Genomic DNA, 18226 nt, shown 5'->3' on the forward strand with positions numbered 1-18226 from the left:
AAACCTATTCTTCCGCTATTTATAAGTAATACAACCTATTACACATTTACATCGCCGGATATATCAGCTAGTGATGTCTATAAGCAGAACATCCAAAACAGGCACCCACCAAGCAACATAATAATGCATTTGTACAATGTGACTTTTGACAATGTGGTTTCACAACTACCTCCCTTCTGGAACGGCATTCAGTGCATTTAAAACAATCTAGATTCCAGTCATTTCTTTTTGCATGAATGTTTCATAGCCTGTATATTCAACAAATGCCTTGACCTTTCAACTCTGCTTCATTAACCCAAAACGGTAGGTATTTCTTTCATGCTAATGTGTCCAAGAATGCATAATATTGTGTATACTGTGACCAAGTTAGCTAAAAGAGAACGCTGCACAAAAATGATTATTGTTGACATTTAGAGCCTATTATTGATGGACTTGTTCATTTCTGTATTTCTCTTTAGGCAAAGTGAGCCAGGTACCCGTCCACACTCTTGGCATTCAACCAAATTACTGGAGAACCAACCCGATCCCAGCATGATGCAAATATCTCAGGGGACGATCGGATCTCCGTGGCATCAGGCCTATCACTCAAGGTGAGATATGTTCTGTACATATGGTGTTAATGTATTTGCACGGTGACAGTGCAGGGCAATATCTTGCCACTACTTCCCAGCCTCTCTATGCAAATGGAGTTCAGGCAGCTCCAACACATTTCCTCCCAAAGACAAGGAAGAACCAGGGGAGCGTTGATACCTTAAAAAGAAATAAAATACATAGTGCAACACTGTAGCAATATGTCAAATGGAGCTCCCATTTCCTCCCAAACAGGTCTCTCTCCTAGGTTAAAAGGAATTCAGGGGGGTAATGGGGATCAACAGCTGTAAATATGGAAAGCATGGGCGAGGCTCTCTAAAATATTTTCCGCAGACATTGTTCTAGGAACAGCATTCATGCCACAGTTAATACTTGATGGGTTTTTTTTTTCCGGGATGAATTATGCACAGCTGAAAATATCTGCGTTGCAGGAACGTTGCCAATAGATTGTAACTATGCATTTCCTATCATTACTAGTCTGTTTAACAGCGATGAAGTTAATGGGGCTACAACATTTAACATTTACGGAATTTGAAGGCGTAATTAAACATGCCAGCATGATAATAACGGGAACATAATAACCCTACAGATTAGTGAAATTATGAAATAAAAAGTTGAAAAACGGCATTTGTTTACAATTCTTTGTTGTTGTGCAAATGTGTAGACTTGAAGTAGAGACAGTGAGTGAAATTCCAATGCATATACTCACACTGTTAATGGTACATTTAATCATACTATAATAATTCCCAGGTTTTCCATTCTGTACTCGGAGAAACGGTTTTCCCGTAAATTCAGCAGCCTCATGCGGAACAATAAGACGTGAGTTAAGGAGACATCATAACATACTGCATTATACAGAACCTCAGTGGTCCTGCAATATAAATAGAAATATTGTAAAAGTGTCAGTGTGTGACTGAGTGAGCAAAAGACTACGCAGGGCACTAAGCTGAATGAGCCATGCCGAGTCTGTTACGTCATTTACAATCCACCAAGGGTGAGGAGTTCATCTTGGGATTTCCACGTCTGCTCGGGCTTCTGAATTCACAGCACGCAGTGCTTACAGACATACAGAAACCTTGCTATTGGTCTCAGTGGTAACAAGCACTTGTACAAGGGGTGCCGACTCTGAGAATGATTTGGTTCCTTGACACTGTCCTGACTTTGTAGGGAATTTTCCAAGGCAAGCTGAATGGAACTGCAAAGTGTCTCAAATTTGGAAAGGACAGCAGGTCGCCATGATATCAATTTGTTAAGCGTTTGTAGAGTGCTCACTGCAGGGAATCGGTGGGCTAGTCGCCTGACTATGTATAAACACAATTTTGCCATAGCCTACAATGTAACATTTTACATTTGTATAAAAATTCTCCAGCACACTAGTTATTTTATTCTGGTGATTAATATTGTACCGGACATCTTTTGGTTAACATGCAAAATGTGTGGGGTTTGAGGGGAAAAAAAACACATCACCTAAATGTAAGCTCTAATATGCAATTTCCTCTCCTTGTACAAACTATGTGTGAGTGGTGCTTACAGGTGCATAATTCTGACAGCTATTACCTGGAAATCAGTGAGGGTAAGGAGATATCCCGTCCTGCTATGCTATATATTCCAATTAATACAGGGTTCGGGGGATAGAAAAAGTGAATTGCTAAACTATCAACTATGTACTTGGCAACCTTTATTTGAACACCACATTTTGATATTGTGATAGGCAATTTTGAAATAATATAGTCAACCTAAGTGACAATGTAAGATGTTGTGCCTTTGTTTTCTTCTCATTGGTTCAGTTGCATGTGAGGGCCGATTCATTACTCTCCATATGTACAGTACCACGTTTCCAATGAGCAAAAATGCCCTAATTTTCAAAGTAACATGATAACCTTTGAAGCATCCTCATTTTACTACGATAAACCCTTATTGTCTAATTCATTAGTATGATTTTTATTTATTTACACGTGTAAAGTAGTATGAGGGCACTTTTTTTTTTTTTTAACTTTTAAACAACTTACCTTGACTTAAACAAAACAGAAATTCAAGTAAAATAGTAAGTAAATTAATTTAGTTTAGAAACCGGCCTGATCTGCTGCTTCAGCGGATATAAAATAAGTCCATAAATGGCTTAATAAAATCAAACAGGAACGCAGTTACTTTTTTTTGGTAACGATGGCATCATTACCATGGCACAATCAATTTCTAAGCGTGATTTTCACATAGATTCTTTCCCCGACATGAAGAAAATATATAATTATTGATATGCACAGACTTTAATAGTTTGCAGAAATGTATTCTTCGTGTATTGTGATTTTATTTTACTTTTACTGTAGCACCACAATTAGTACATTTGAATTTTTTTATTATTATTATTTGTTTATAAAACACTGACATTCTGCAGCGAGGTACAATGAGGGAAACATAGTTAAATTAAGTACAATGACACAGAAATGAGAACAGACAGACAGAAAATGATACAAAAGGCACAGAGGTCCCTGCTCATAAAAGCTTCCTTTTTTAATCCTAGAGGGAATAAGGGGCCCAGTTGAAACAAAAAGTAGACTTGGCTGCTCATTGTGAGATTGAGCTTGGTCCAGATGCGCATTTGGCCAGATTTGGTGTTGTGGGGTTGGGAATGTCAAGGGAGTGTCAGATAGGCTTCTTTAAAGAGTTGAGTTTTCAGAGCGCTTAAAAAAAACCTGGAAGTTTGGGGTAGAGTTTGATGGTCGGTGGTACAGAGTTCCAGAGGAAGGGTGCAGCATGGGAGAAGTCATGCAGGCGGAAGCTACATGAGGCTATAAGGGAGGAGGAGAGGCGTAGATCATAGGCAGAATGGAGTACTTGGAAACGAGGGCTGAGATGTAAGGGGGCAGCTTTTTATTCCAGAGAAAGGAATTTTTATTTCATTGTAGAGCAGTGATTCGCAACAGGGTGTTCCGGAACCCCTATGAGTCTGCGAGGTGTCTCAAGGGGCTCGCCCCTCCTCCTCCCCCCCAAAAAACAACAAATCAATATTTTCTAGCAGGGGGACACAATGTAAAAAAGGTTGTTGACCACTTTTCTAGAGGATATAGGAAGCCAGTGGAACACCTGATGAACAACGGTGAGGTGGGTATCTAACTCTACAGCAGCATTTTGTGTGGATTGGAGGGGGGGGGGGGCAGTCAGAGGAGGTTAATGCCAACTAGAAGGATGTTGTAGCAATTTATGATGAGTGATTGAATTAAGATTTTGGTTCCACCTTGAGTGAGAAAAGGACCTATTCTGTTGATAGTTCGTGAGACTTGGGGGGACTGAATGTGAGGAATAAAGGACAGGATGGAGTTAAACGTGACCCCGAGGTAGCAGGCTTGGGGTGTTGACTAGATTGTGGAGTTATTGATGGGGGTGAATTAAATATAAAAAACTTAAGAGCCAGCCCCCATTTTACAGAGCTAGTGTGACACATTCTGTTAGCTTGTGTGTTACGAATAGAAAGTCACATCATCATCTTCTGATTACATTGTAACTTTCTATTTACTACAGGAGCAAACCCTGACCCCCTCAGCCATTTTGTGTCCACCAGACAAGTATTCTAGCCTGGTGAACAACCCTATATGGTGTTTGGAAACCATGGGGTCCCCTGATGCCAGGGGACCACAATTGAGTTTCTCGGGACCCACTGGTTCAGGCAAGTTAAAAAAAAAATATTGCAAGACGCATGGATTGCTGCTTTAATGACATCTAAACTCTGATGTCTTTCTGGGTGAAAGGGCTTTTCTATGTGGTAGGCCTTGGAGGCCAGTGAGGGCATATCAGAGGAATATGCTTGCACGTCTCCATGTATTTTTGTAATGTATTACTTTAACAGAAATAAAAGCATCATGGCAGACCTGGTGATTGAGTGTAATTCAATAATGTGAATATTGTTTCTAGTGCAGCAGGTTGAATCTTTTTTTTTTTTTGTGAGCTCCTGCTTCAAGTATTGATTGAGCCATTGTCCACATGAAGATGTCTTAAAGTCTTACTTTAGCCTTACTAAAAATGTTGTGTTTGTCTTATTCTGGCCATTCTGTCTTGTCTGTTTAGTTTTCTCACAGCAAACAAAATGTTTCTAATGCTGCGAGTTTCCAGGAAGATTGCCAGAGAAAATCTTCAACTCCATAAAAAGAAAAGAAATAAAACACACACACACACTGTATTCTGCAATTCGTTTAAACCTTTCGTCCTCACGCTCCTCTGTGCCTTTTGTCATTTTTATAGTATTTGCGATCAGTTTGATAGGTTTTGAATAAGATGGTTGTTTAAGAAGTCGTAGGGGCTTTCTCCTTTCCTGTCTGCGTTATTCCTCCAATGCTGTGTGATGAATAGAATGCACACAGCAGCCGCAAGCAATTACTTATAAAATGCAGGAATGACAGCTGGCAGTGAACAGAGCATGGCCCCAAATATGGTTTCTCTTCCGTTCCTCCCATAACCTAAACATTTCATCTGTGAGTTTATTTATAAGCTCACACGAACGTTTCTTGCAAACAGTAAGATTTTTCCCTCTGTTCCTTTTCCTTCCAGTTCTCCCACAACTGATCACTCCAGCTACGATCATGGGTACTTAAGACGGAGCCCTGACCAGTACAGCTCAAGGGGGAGCATGGAAAGCCTGGAGCACACTTCTGCTTACCATCCTTGCCACCTTACACCAGCAAAGTCCACCAACTGCATAGATCAACTTGCCCATCTCCACAGCAAAAGAGACTCCGCCTATAGCTCCTTCTCAACTAACTCCAGCATTCCAGAATACCACCCCTCTAACTTCAGCAAGGAACGGTCGTACTCCATGGAAAGCATGCACACTCGTGGTAACCTACAAGAGGGAGGGATAAGGCATGCAGATATTAAGTATATCAAGACGGTCTACGATGTTCAACGAGGCGTCTCTGAGGAGTATGAGGTGAACTCCTCCACAGTCAAAAACCGGAGCTCCAGTAGACTTCCTGGTTACAACAGAAACTGTGGTGCCCCTGCTGGGAAATTTGAGCAGAGCAGAGTTTTTTCTGAGAGCAACAGTCTTGAAAGAGGGCCACCTATGCCACCTACACGGAGCGACAGCTATGCAGTAACAAGGCACCATGAAAGGCCCAGCTCTTGGTCTAGCATTGACCAGAACAGATCTTTCCGAACTCATCCCAAAGCGACAGGATTGCACCCTGTCGGTGCCATATCTTGTAACTCAAACCAGCAGTTTAAACCAGTGTTTGGGGAAGGGCAGCTGCACACTGTGCTAGAGAAGAGCCCAGAGTGTAGCCCCATGGTAAAACCTAAGCAAATTTATTCACAAGCACCCCAGCCTGGACAGCCTATGCTTCCTACAGGAATTTATCCCGTGCCATCTCCAGAGCCACAATTTGCTCATGCCCCTCAAGCTTCTGCATTCAAAAAAGGAAGACTTTATCCAGCACTGGCCAAAGAGGGTGGGTATGGTCCCAAACCTTCAGACTTCATAGAAAAAGTCGCTTCCTGCTCACAGTTTGATAATGAAGGAAGAATCAGCCAAAATCTGCAGAGTAGATCTACTGTGCTTTATCCAATGGGTCACTCAAATAATGATAGAGAGAAAAGGCAAGAGGGCCCTGCAAGTTTTGCTCCGTACAAGCTTCACTTTACAGTCGACCCTGATATTGCCCCTGGACCTTCAACAAAGGATGAAAATGAATTAAACGTCCAAAAAATGAATCAGTATGTAGATACTAGTGAACATCTCCTTAACAATGGGAAAAGAATTGCAACACAAAGTCAGACACACATTTTTCCAGAAGAACAGAGTAAAACTGAAGTGCAGGAGTTCCCGGTTACTGTAGAAGGTAGGACTGAGTCTGCATTTCAGAATGAGTGGAACTATAGCAAGACCAAACTGGAAATTTCAACCCCAGCCATCAATATGGAATCTGATAGAAATCAGTACAGCACTGATACACAAGAAGAAATGCAATGGGAAGATCACATCAATGCCACACCCTCTTTAAATAATACAGTGGATAACAGACACTCTCAACAAAAGTCTGATCAGAGGAACAAATTAGAGAGTCCTAGCTTCACAAAACTAATTGAAGATGCTGACAACTCAATTATGTTGTGCAACAATCAGCTAAAATCTGAAGAGCCTTCTTCCCCTTCTCAGAAGAAGACCTATGACTTTACCAGAAGGAGACTGAGCTCAAGCAGCACAAAAGGTGATCATGGGTTCCAGTATGGTAAGCAAGATGCCAATAAACGCTCTTCTGTGTTGGAAAGAATTAGCAAAATTGAGCAACGAGAGCAAGAAAGCCAAAGGTCCCAGTCCTCAAGTGGATCCATCTATGGCCACCTATCAGGACAATGTACCAGGGGGTCAAACACTAGAGGATCTGTAAACAGCATTGAAGAAATAAGGAACAAGTTTAATTCCCAGGAACAGGTTCACGCTAGTGACTGCCGCAGACTTTCCAGCAGCAATAGCATTGAGAAAGCTACAAATGTGTACCAATTAAATAGTGCAGGTAGTGTCTACAGCATTAAGTCAGAGGGAACTCAAAAACAAATGTTGGAGAGTCAAGTAGAAAAAATGCAGCAAAATAATAATGAGCAATATGTTTTGCAAGCAGTGACAGATGGGGATACAAGAACAGCTGATACACAAACAAAGCCAAATAAAGAAGACCATTGGCAAAGTACTGCACAAGACACTCTGGGATTTAGTAAGGTTTACAGAAACAGTATCAAAGATGCACAGTCCAAAGTCCTTGAAGCAACATCTTATAGACGCAAAGATTTGGAATTCAGCCCACCACAGCAAAACAAGCAGGAGAAGAGTGTAAAGAGGCCGACTTCTGCTCTGCTCCAGGGGAAGACTTCATCTCTGTTCCCTCATGTTCCAAAAGAAAGACACATTGTCACACCTACAGATACTTCTGCTACAGTACAAGACTTTCAGAGCAAAGAAAGTCAAGGTGCTTCCTACCAGCTAACCCGTATCGGGGCCAGGAGACGTTTAACAGCTGAGCAGAAAAAAAGATCCTACTCTGAGCCAGAGAAGATGAACGAGGTGGGGGCATCTGACAATGAATCATCACCCCTCAATGTTCAAAAGGGGGGGCAGAACTTAAACTTCCTGGAGAACACAGTGGCTGACAGACGCAGAATGTTTGAGAGGGATGGCAAAGCTTGTTCAACCGTTAACCTGTCAAAGCCAGAACTTAAACAGTTTCAACAAAACGCCCTTGCAGACTACATAGAACGCAAGACTGGCCGAAGGCCCTCCTCCCAGGAGAGCGGATTGTTAAAAGAACGGTCACAGAGTATCTACTTCTCAGGGAGTGTGCTGGACAGCCAGAGTGTTTCCTCCTCCTCCAGCATGAATTCTCTTCAGGACCACAACCTGCCATACCACCGCAGGGACCCCAGGGAACCGCTGTGTAAAACCGGGCGAGTCTCCTCCACTCTTCCCCCTGGTCTCACAGGTGTCTTTGACATGAGCAGCTTTGAGCAGAATGCTGGACGTCAAGAAAGCAGGAACCGCAGCAGCTCCTTTGCCCACCAATTGAGGTCTGAACGGCTTCTGGATTACAGGTCCAAAACAGAGTTTGCCAAAAGCATCCAAACGGACCGGCACAGAGAAATAACTTCATCAAAAGCAGAGGAGTTTGAAAATGTCCCTGGGACTAGAAATCCTGGTAAATCAGCATCTGCCGAAGATTTGCTCGACAGATTTGAGCAGCAGCCAATTGCCCTGCATGTAAGGTCTCGGTCCTCCCCTGCCGGTTATAAGAAAGGCCAGGTAAGCTGAAATAGCTGTCCTTGTTATTAATCCCCTTTTGGGGAACATGTATAGTGTTTAAGATCTGCAATCATCACTGCTGGGTTTTTCAGTATTCCAAGCACACATGGGTAACCTAGTTAAAACACTGAGAATAGCTGTATTACTACAATGCAATAGGGTTCTATGTATCAAATGTCCCTGATGGAAAGCTTGTTCATCAAAAGAAAAGAAATCCAAATGCAAAAATTAAGTTTTTTTTTTTTTCATTGACACGCCTGGAGCTATTTTTCACTGGAATTACATTAATTCTGCGTCAGGAATTTTTGATATGTAATCTTCTGTATATGTATGTTGCTCCTAATTTGTACTCAAGCACATTTAATCAGTTTGGCAGCAGTGGAAACAAAATGACTTGAAATGGCAAATAGCACATTTTCACTCATTCTTGGCAAAATGGCAGCGACATCAGGGAAATTTGGGAGGAAAATTAAGGACATTTCAATCTTTTATTGACATGAACTGAGGAAGCTTTTATTAGGAGAAAATTAGAAAATATACACATCTTCTTAATAAATAGAGAACATTGGCTTGTATTTCTGTGCCTAAAATCAAAATAAACATGCAGTAAAAGAGCATTGATTATTTAGAAAGTGAATGAGTGTATGTATGTATGTGTATATATATATATATATATATATATATATATATATATATATATATATGTATGTGTATGCATGCGTGTGTGTGTGTGTGTGTGTATGTATATATATATATATATATATATATATATATATATATATATATATATATATACAGTGGTTGACAAATCACCAAAAAATCTACTCGCCACACAAAAAAATTACTCGCCACCTAGTACCAAACGTGTGCTGCTTGGGCCAATATTTACTCGCCCGGGGGTTAAATCCACTCGCCCGGGGCGAGCAAATGTATAGATTTGTCGAACACTGTATATATGTATATATATATATATACATATACATATAGTGCAGAATAAATGAGTTCTTCAGTACTGTATTAGGTGATACCTTTTTTATTTGGACTAACAATTTATGTCATAGGACAAGCTTTCGAGAGTTTTCCTCTCTTCCTCAGGTCAGCAATACTGATATACAAAGGATTCTATGATTTAGGGATTGGAAAAGAAAAAAAAAAAAAAAGGAAGGAAGAATTTCCTATGACATAAATTGTTAGTCCAAATAAAAAAGGTATCTCCTAATACTGAAGAACTCATTTATTCTGCACTATCTGACTGGACTAACACGGCTATTTCCGTTATATATATATATATGTGTGTGTGTGTGTGCTGTGAGGACTTAGCCTGACTGTTTGACCTGAGCACAGAGGCGAGCTTCCCCTTCGCTCAATGCTAATGTTTCTGGGGAGATTGGCTCTCTGAATAGATGGTATTCCGTAGGAAGGAATTCATCACTTAATAGTCCCTGATACTACGTGATGCACCTCCACAATTAACTTCTTTTTTTTAAATTATCTTTAAAGGTCTCTCACGCACATTTATATTCGGTTTACCAGGCTGCATGCACAGGCGCTTATTTACCATCCATGACATTAATAACGGCTGAGCTTAGCAGAATGTTTAACCCCGTTGCAGTTATTGCAGTTAGAGGGTCTACAATTCATTGGGGTTATTGGTGTATTGTATTGTATTGTATGTCTTTATTTATATAGCGCCAAAAGTGTACTCAGCGCTTCACAAAGAATACAGTACAGGGAATTAAAATGATACAATAAGTGCAGCAAAATCAGACAATAGGAAAGGAAATCCCTGCCCCGAAGAGCTTATAATCTAAGAGGTATGGTGGGAGACTTACAGAGACAGTAGGTGAGGGAATAAGTGCTGTGTATGGCAGTGCTGTTACATTGCATATTCTGTAAACAAGTATTTTTTTTTTTTTAATCATTTGCAATATGCTGCATACACCCCGGGAAGTTAAATGATTAACATGCTCTCCCTGTTGAGGTAATAGAAGGTATCTAATTTTTTTGATGGAGTAAGAGCAACAGAATCCCTTTAATATCTGACATAAATTTAATATTGTATACCAGGATGGGTTCAATTAAGAGTTCCCTTTGCCTAGTCACCTTACACTTGATTCCATTGGAGTTTAAATACATCCAAATCAATCATGGGTGTCCTATCCAGTCTTTTATTTGTATTTTAAAATATGGAATGAATGCTTCAACTATTAACTATGCTTCATAAAAGCCTATTTAAAGTAGCAATCCCGTCTACAATGTTTATTTATAATCTTACCTGAACTTGTCCTCTGTAGCTGCTTGGTGGTTGGCCAACATTCAAGACCCCATGTTTCCAGAGCAGCAAGCCCAGGGTTCCCTGGGCAAACTGGGAAGATGGCATTACTGCTTTCTATTATGGACCCAGTGTGGCCAAGGTTGTAGTTGTTTTTGTGTATATGTGTCAAAAGCGGCTTAAAGCAATACAAATATCTCCGTGGGATGAGTGAGGGCACAGGGGGGGGGGGGATCGTTTTCCAGGCGGGGTTGCTGTTTTAAACTTTCTCACCTTCATTATATTTTTTTGTACAGTTCCAACAGAATACACAGCCCTAAACAAGATATATATACAGGCATACCCCGGTTTAAGGACACTCACTTTAAGTACACTCGCGAGTAAGTACATCTCGCTCAATAGGCAAACGGCAGCTCACGCATGCGCCTGTCAGCACGTCCTGAGCAGCAATACCGGCTCCCTACCTGTACCAAAGCTGTGCGCAAGCGGGGAGACTATAGAGCCTGTTACAAATGCGTTATTTATATCAGTTATGCACGTATATGACGATTGCAGAACAGTACATGCATCGATAAGTGGGGAAAAGGCAGTGCTTCACTTTAAGTACATTTTCGCTTTACATACATGCTCCGGTCCCATTGCGTACGTTAATGTGGGGTATGCCTGTATTATGAAAGTCTGCCCCAACATTTTGCAGTTGTATTGGCAGAGAGTTTATTCACTTTCTTGTAATCATTCAGCACAAATATCTCTTCGTTTGAGACAGTGTGATTTATTCACTTTAGCGCTTTAGAACAGTGGGTTTCAACCTTTTTTTAGTTAGGTGACCCCCAGAATTCGATTTTGAGATTCTGGTGATCCCCAACCCTCGCACCCCATCTCATCACCCCAGTTGCCCCCGTCTCTCTCCCCCCATCTCTCTCCCCCCCGTCGCCCCCATCTCTCCCCACTGTTGCCCCATCTCTCTCCCCCCTCACACTCTCCCCCTCTCTGACTCACAGACACTCTGACTCACAGACACAGACACTCTCACCGACACAGACACTCTCACCGACACAGACACTCTCACCGACACTGACACTCTCCCCGACACTGACACTCTCCCCGACACTGACACTCTCACCGACACTGACACTGTCACCGACACTGACACTCTCACCGACACCGACACTGACACTCTCACCGACACTGACACTCACCGACACTCTCACCGACACTGACACTCTCACCGACACTGACACTCTCACCGACACTGACACTCTCACCGACACTCTTACCGACACTGACACTCTCACCGACACTCTTACCGACACTGACACTCTCACCGACACTCTTACCGACACTGACACTCTCACTGACAGTCACACTCAGACCCTCTCACTGACACACACTCTCACTGACACTCTCACTGACACTCTCACAGACACTGCACACACACACACCTCTGTCACTTTACGTGAGGTGCTGGCACGCACGCGCCGGCAGAGAGAGGAAGGATAGCAGTGACCAGGCGGCTGCTGCTGCTGCTGCTTAGCTCGGGAGCCGCCGGGTCACTGCTTTGTGGGGTAGCGCTGCGTCACCAGGCCTGGGACTGCATGCGAGGGATGTCCCAGCTCTCCCCACTTACTCATTCTAACCTCTATGGACTGCTTTGTAACCTCTATAGATACTGTAGGTCGCATGAGCTATCTACTCAAAAGAGGGCTGCTTTTTTTTTTTTTGTAGTTCACATGAGGACAGGATGAAGTACCAAGTACAGTACTAAGTTGCTGTGATCAGGGCTAGACAGGAGTTATAAAAGAGTTCCTTGAAGATTCACAGTGGGTGCCGTTTTTTTTTTTTTTTTTTTTTTTTCAAAACAATTTTATTAGGCATTCAGTTAAACATGCATTGGTATTGTACTATAACGCCTAACATTTTCCAATCCACAGTTTTTTTCCGGGGGGGGGAGCAGAAGGACAACCGCCGTTGTCCGTAGAAAAGGGGGGGGAAGCCTTCAGAGAGGGAAGGCAGGGGGGAGGGGGACTGGGAGGGTGGGGGGGAGGGGGGGAGAGGAGAGGGGGGAATGGGGTGGGGGGAGGGCGTGGGGGGGGGTGCCGTTTTTTAATAATCCTCTGAAACATTGTCTTACATTAAAATGTTCCTAAAACAGACAACTATTAGATGTTATTGTTTAAAAAAAAAAAAAAAAAAAAAAAAATCAAATATTTTGCACGTGAAATTTGGGAATATTGTAATGTTTGTTATTTACACAAGACTTAAAAAAGAAGAATGATATAGCTGATTGTGCTCTGTGTTCTGTATCTGTAAGAAAAAGACAAACGTACTCAAACTAAATGCACTCTAGGGTATGTTATCTAAACATAACCTTCCTTTACTATGTATATTAAAAAAATATAATGGACTTTGTGTAGTTAACCTTCACATTTAAATTTGGAAATACACTATTAAACTTCTCTTGAAGACCCAGTCCCAATTATTTACATATACTGGAGTTGCAAGTTAGAGAAAGCAATCCCACGTTTATCACCGTCTGTACCTTGATTTAGTTTTTTTTCTCTCAAATTAACATGTATTGGAAATCCTTGCAAATGTATACCCAAAACGTACCCACTGTAAGTGCCTGTAAGGGAAAACTGCAATGTAAACAATGTCACAGAAATATACAGTATTATATACTTCTCCTCGTACCTACAGTAATTTATACAGTAGCTAGACGTGGGCTCAAAACTAACTAAAAATGAATACATAAACATTCATAAAGTTGTGTTGATTTTACAGCAAATCTGAAAACTAATAGAGGATGTCACAGGGAGGTATAGATATACAGTAAATGGACACAAAATACTTATAGCTTTGAAAAACAATATATATACTAAGATTTACACACATACACGCTTACTCTAACATCACAAACATTCAGGGACCATTTAACACCTTAAGTCATACATCGCATACTGCACAGTGGGGAGGGTTAGACTTCACCCACAGAGATAATATTCCTAGACGTCCTGTTTGAAAGTAAATTTCTTGGCTTAATCAATTGTAACATCGCCCAAAAAAGAGATCACTGTATCTCGAAAGCACAAATAAAAGCATTTTGTTAGCCACAGAATGGTATCGACTATTTGTTTTTGATTATTAAGCTCAGCTAACAAGGTACAGATACCTCTACATCTATCTATATCTATATATATCCCAGAATCCCTTGCTGCGGTGGAAGCGCTGTATGATAGGAGATAATGGTGAAAGGCAGAGTTGCAGACCTGTCTAAGACATGTGAATGTGTTCACAAGTAATATTTTTATATGCTATACGGCGGAGGGTTTTTAGTCACCTTTTACCCACCATTACCTTAATAATAGTGGTGATTACCTAGTGTAGTCTCAAACCTGCTTAGCCATTAAGACCAACCTCACACTGATGATGCCCATCAAGGTTGAAACATGTCTGTGAGTGGGTTTAATGGCTTTGCATCTCATCCCAGCCTCTGTCTAAAAGCTGTGTTTAAAACAGCATGTATTGGCTTGAGGATTTGCTTGTGTAATACGAGCTTGAGACAAAAGGTGGCACTGAGTGCTCATTTGCATGTCATTTCCCAGAATCCCTTGCTGCAGTGGAAGCGCTGTATGCTGGGTGATAATGGGGAAAGACAGGGTTGCAGACCTGTCTAAGACATGCAAATGAACATACAGTAATATTTACAGTTGCTTTATGCTTTACTGTGGAGGGTTTTTGTCACTTTTTTTACCCACCATAACCATATATATATATATCTTATATCTACTATATATTTCTGAAAGCACTGTATGTTTGTCTGCATGGCCTGTGTCCCTAGGGCCAATCGCATTGCACCTTTGGCCTGTCACTCCGCCTCAGGCCATGCCCGCCCCCACAAACCTCTCATTGGCCTGCGGCCAACACCACTGACACACTGTCCCACCCTTCACTGACTCTCATTGGCCTGCGGCCAACACCACTGACACACTGTCCCACCCCTCACTGACTCTCATTGGCCTGCGGCCAACACCACTGCCACACTGTCCCACCCTTCAGTGACCTTTGGGAACGCTTCAAAGCACCTAACACTCACTGCTCTGGGAGATTTGGGAACGCTACACAGCACCTAATCCTCACTGCTCTGGGACCACGCTTCAAAGCAACGAATCCTCACTGCTCTGGGGCCACCTCTCAACCCACAAAACCCTCACCGCCTGCTACCACAGATCAGGTACAGAATCTGAACTATATAAACATTGCTTTCAGCACTCCAACATTACACACGCTCACACAACACCGCACGATCACCTCCACACACCGCAAGAACACGCAGCGCATACCGACGGACACTGCCTCTTAAAAACACCCCCCTTGACCACCCCCCCCCCCAACCTCATGCACACCACGAACGCACGCCACAGCTCTCCCGCTACCGCAGCCCCTCACCCCCCCCCCTCCACCCGAACAGCCAACGCACGCTGCTCCTCCGGAGGCCGCAAAAACCACACAACCTCATGCACACCACGAACACACGCCACAGCTCTCCCGCTACCGCAGCCCCTCACACCCCCCCACCCGAACAGCCAACGCACGCTGCTCCTCCAGAGCCCGCAAAAACCACACAACCTCATGCACACCACGAACGCACGCCACAGCTCTCCCGCTACCGCAGCCCCTCACACCCCCCCACCCGAACAGCCAACGCACGCTGCTCCTCCGGAGCCCGCAAAAACCACACAACCTCATGCACACCACGAACGCACGCCACAGCTCTCCCGCTACCGCAGCCCCTCACACCCCCCCACCCGAACAGCCAACGCACGCTGCTCCTCCGGAGCCCGCAAAAACCACACAACCTCATGCACACCACGAACGCACGCCACAGCTCTCCCGCTACCGCAGCCCCTCACACACCCCCCACCCGAACAGCCAACGCACGCTGCTCCTCCGCAGCCCCTCACCCCCCCCCCCACCCGAACAGCCAACGCACGCTGCTCCTCCGCAGCCCCTCACCCGAACAGCCAACGCACGCTGCTCCTCCGCAGCCACTCACCCCCCACCCCACCCGAACAGCCAACACACGCTGCTCCTCCGCAGCCCCTCACCCCCCCACCCGAACAGCCAACGCACGCTGCTCCTCCGCAGCCCCTCACCCCCCCCACCCGAACAGCCAACGCACGCTGCTCCTCCACAGCCCCTCACCCCCCCCCCCACCCGAACAGCCAACGCACGCTGCTCCTCCGCAGCCCCTCACCCCCCCCCACCCGAACAGCCAACGCACGCTGCTCCTCCGCAGCCCCTCACCCGAACAGCCAACGCACGCTGCTCCTCCGCAGCCACTCACCCCCCACCCCACCCGAACAGCCAACACACGCTGCTCCTCCGCAGCCCCTCACCCCCCCCCCACCCGAACAGCCAACGCACGCTGCTCCTCCGCAGCCCCTCACCCCCCCCACCCGAACAGCCAACGCACGCTGCTCCTCCACAGCCCCTCACCCCCCCCCCCCCCCACCCGAACAGCCAACGCACGCTGCTCCTCCGCAGCCACTCACCCCCCCACCCCACCCGAACAGCCAACACACGCTGCTCCTCCGCAGCCCCTCACTCCCCCCCCACCCGAACAGCCAACGCACGCTGCTCCTCCCCAGCCCCTCACCCCCCCAACCCGAACAGCCAACGCACGCTGCTCCTCTGCAGCCCCTCACCCCTCCCCCACCCAAACAACCAACGCACGCTGCTCGTCCGCAGCCCCTCACCCCCCCCCCCACCCGAACAGCCAACGCACGCTGCTCCTCCGCAGCCCCTCACCCCCCCCACCCGAACAGCCAACGCACGCTGCTCCTCCGCAGCCCCTCAACCCCCCCAACCTGAACAGCCAACGCACGCTGCTCCTCCGCAGCCCCTCACCCCCCCCCCACCCGAACACCCAACGCACGCTGCTCCTCCGCAGCCCCTCACCCCCCCCCACCCGAACAGCCAACGCACGCTGCTCCTCCGCAGCCCCTCACCCCCCCCCACCCGAACAGCCAACGCACGCTGCTCCTCCGCAGCCCCCCCCCCCCACCAGAACAGCGAACGCACGCTGCTCCTCCGCAGCCCCTCACCCCCCCCCCCCCCACCCGAACAGCCAACGCACGCTGTCCTCCGCAGCCCCTCACCCCCCCCCCCCCCCACCCGAACAGCCAACGAACTGGAGCTGCGCAGGGGGGGAGGCGGAGAGGGACGTGGAGAGAGGAGGGAGCAGGAGGTTTTGGTCCCGGGCAGCGCCGGGTCTCTCAGCTAGTGTATATATATATACATGGCAGATTGCTTTCAGTTTGGTGCGGGATTGCATTTGGTGAATTTGCCATTCCCAGATCCTCGACACGCAGCAATGGAACTTGTGCAGCAAGTGAAACTGCTCCTCTACTGCCCGGCCACTCCCCCAATCTCACTGTGCTATTAAGCTGCCATTAGATACCAGTTTTAAATGGCATGTAATTAGAGCCGTGTGACGGGATCAAACTTCCTCTTAGTTCTTTTGATGTCTGTTAGCTCAGTGAAAAAGTCTTGATCGTTTCCAGCATAATTGGTAGCAATTTGATTTCAAGGCAGATATTTAAATGACATGTCTAATAATAGTAATCCTTTATACGGTGGCTTTCATCTTCCTGGCCTTCTAAGCAAATGTACATGTGCCTTATGTCTCTGGGGAGGCTTGAGGTATGTATCCCTAATGTTACCTTGGGTCATAAGAACAGATTACTGACTATAGGGATCATTAAGAGTGCTTTCAATGTTAATCATGGTACTACATTTGCCAAACAAACTAATAGATACCTGTTTCTTGTTTATAATAACTGAATTAGTGCACCTTTTAAGTAAAAGTACTTTTGTGGATAATATTTAAAAGTACATCTCACAGGGGTTGCCAGGTGTCCAGTATTGAACCGGACTGTCCTGTATTTGGACACTGTCCAGTAAAATATTAGAGGTAATACTGGACATGTATGTGTCTGATATTACCTCTCTGGACATAGTGACCTGATCAGCTTGAGAGGCCGCATGATTTCCCTGAGCAGGAAGAGAGCAGGGCTGTTGATAGGGGGCTGGGCAGCTTCCTCCATCCTTCCTCCTCCATCCTTCCTGATTGGCTACTGCTGGGTAATGCAGCCAATCATGAGGAGGTGTCAGGAGCCAGGGGGGTGGGGCCAAAGAGAGGAGGAAGTAGCATGGAGCAGAGAAAGGTGAAGGGTCTGTGTGTCCCAAGCATATCGTACATTTCACCATTGTATGAGGTGTTTGTGCTGATATGCTGTGTTTGGTTTTCGCCAAACGTGGCGCTGTGCATTATGGCCAAACATCTCCACTTTGGTCTCGTCTGTCCAAAGGACATTGTTCCAGAAGTCTTGTGGTTTGTTCAGATGCAACTTTGCAAACCTAAGCCGTGCTGCCATGTTCTTTTTAGAGAGAAGAGGATTTCTCCTGGCAACCCTTCCAAACAAACCACCCTTGTTCAGTCTTTTTCTAATTGTACTGTCATGGACGTTAACATTTAACATGCTAACTGAGGCCTGTAGAGTCTGAGATGTAACTCTTGGGTA

At 45.0% G+C, this 18226-nt stretch overlaps 1 protein-coding gene across 3 annotated transcripts in view; it reads left to right on the forward strand.

The window, feature by feature from the left end:
• Positions 1-18226, forward strand: part of SHROOM3 (shroom family member 3) — a 413191-nt gene that overhangs the window by 341676 nt on the left and 53289 nt on the right. For all 3 annotated transcript variants that reach the window (XM_075606730.1, XM_075606734.1, XM_075606741.1), the window contains 2 exons: positions 459-590; positions 5131-8371. In XM_075606730.1, coding sequence (XP_075462845.1) covers positions 459-590; positions 5131-8371 — 3373 coding nt within the window. The remainder of the gene's footprint in view (positions 1-458; positions 591-5130; positions 8372-18226) is intronic.

Source organism: Ascaphus truei, chromosome 1, assembly GCF_040206685.1.
Source record: "Ascaphus truei isolate aAscTru1 chromosome 1, aAscTru1.hap1, whole genome shotgun sequence".
Taxonomy (NCBI): Eukaryota; Metazoa; Chordata; class Amphibia; order Anura; family Ascaphidae; genus Ascaphus; species Ascaphus truei.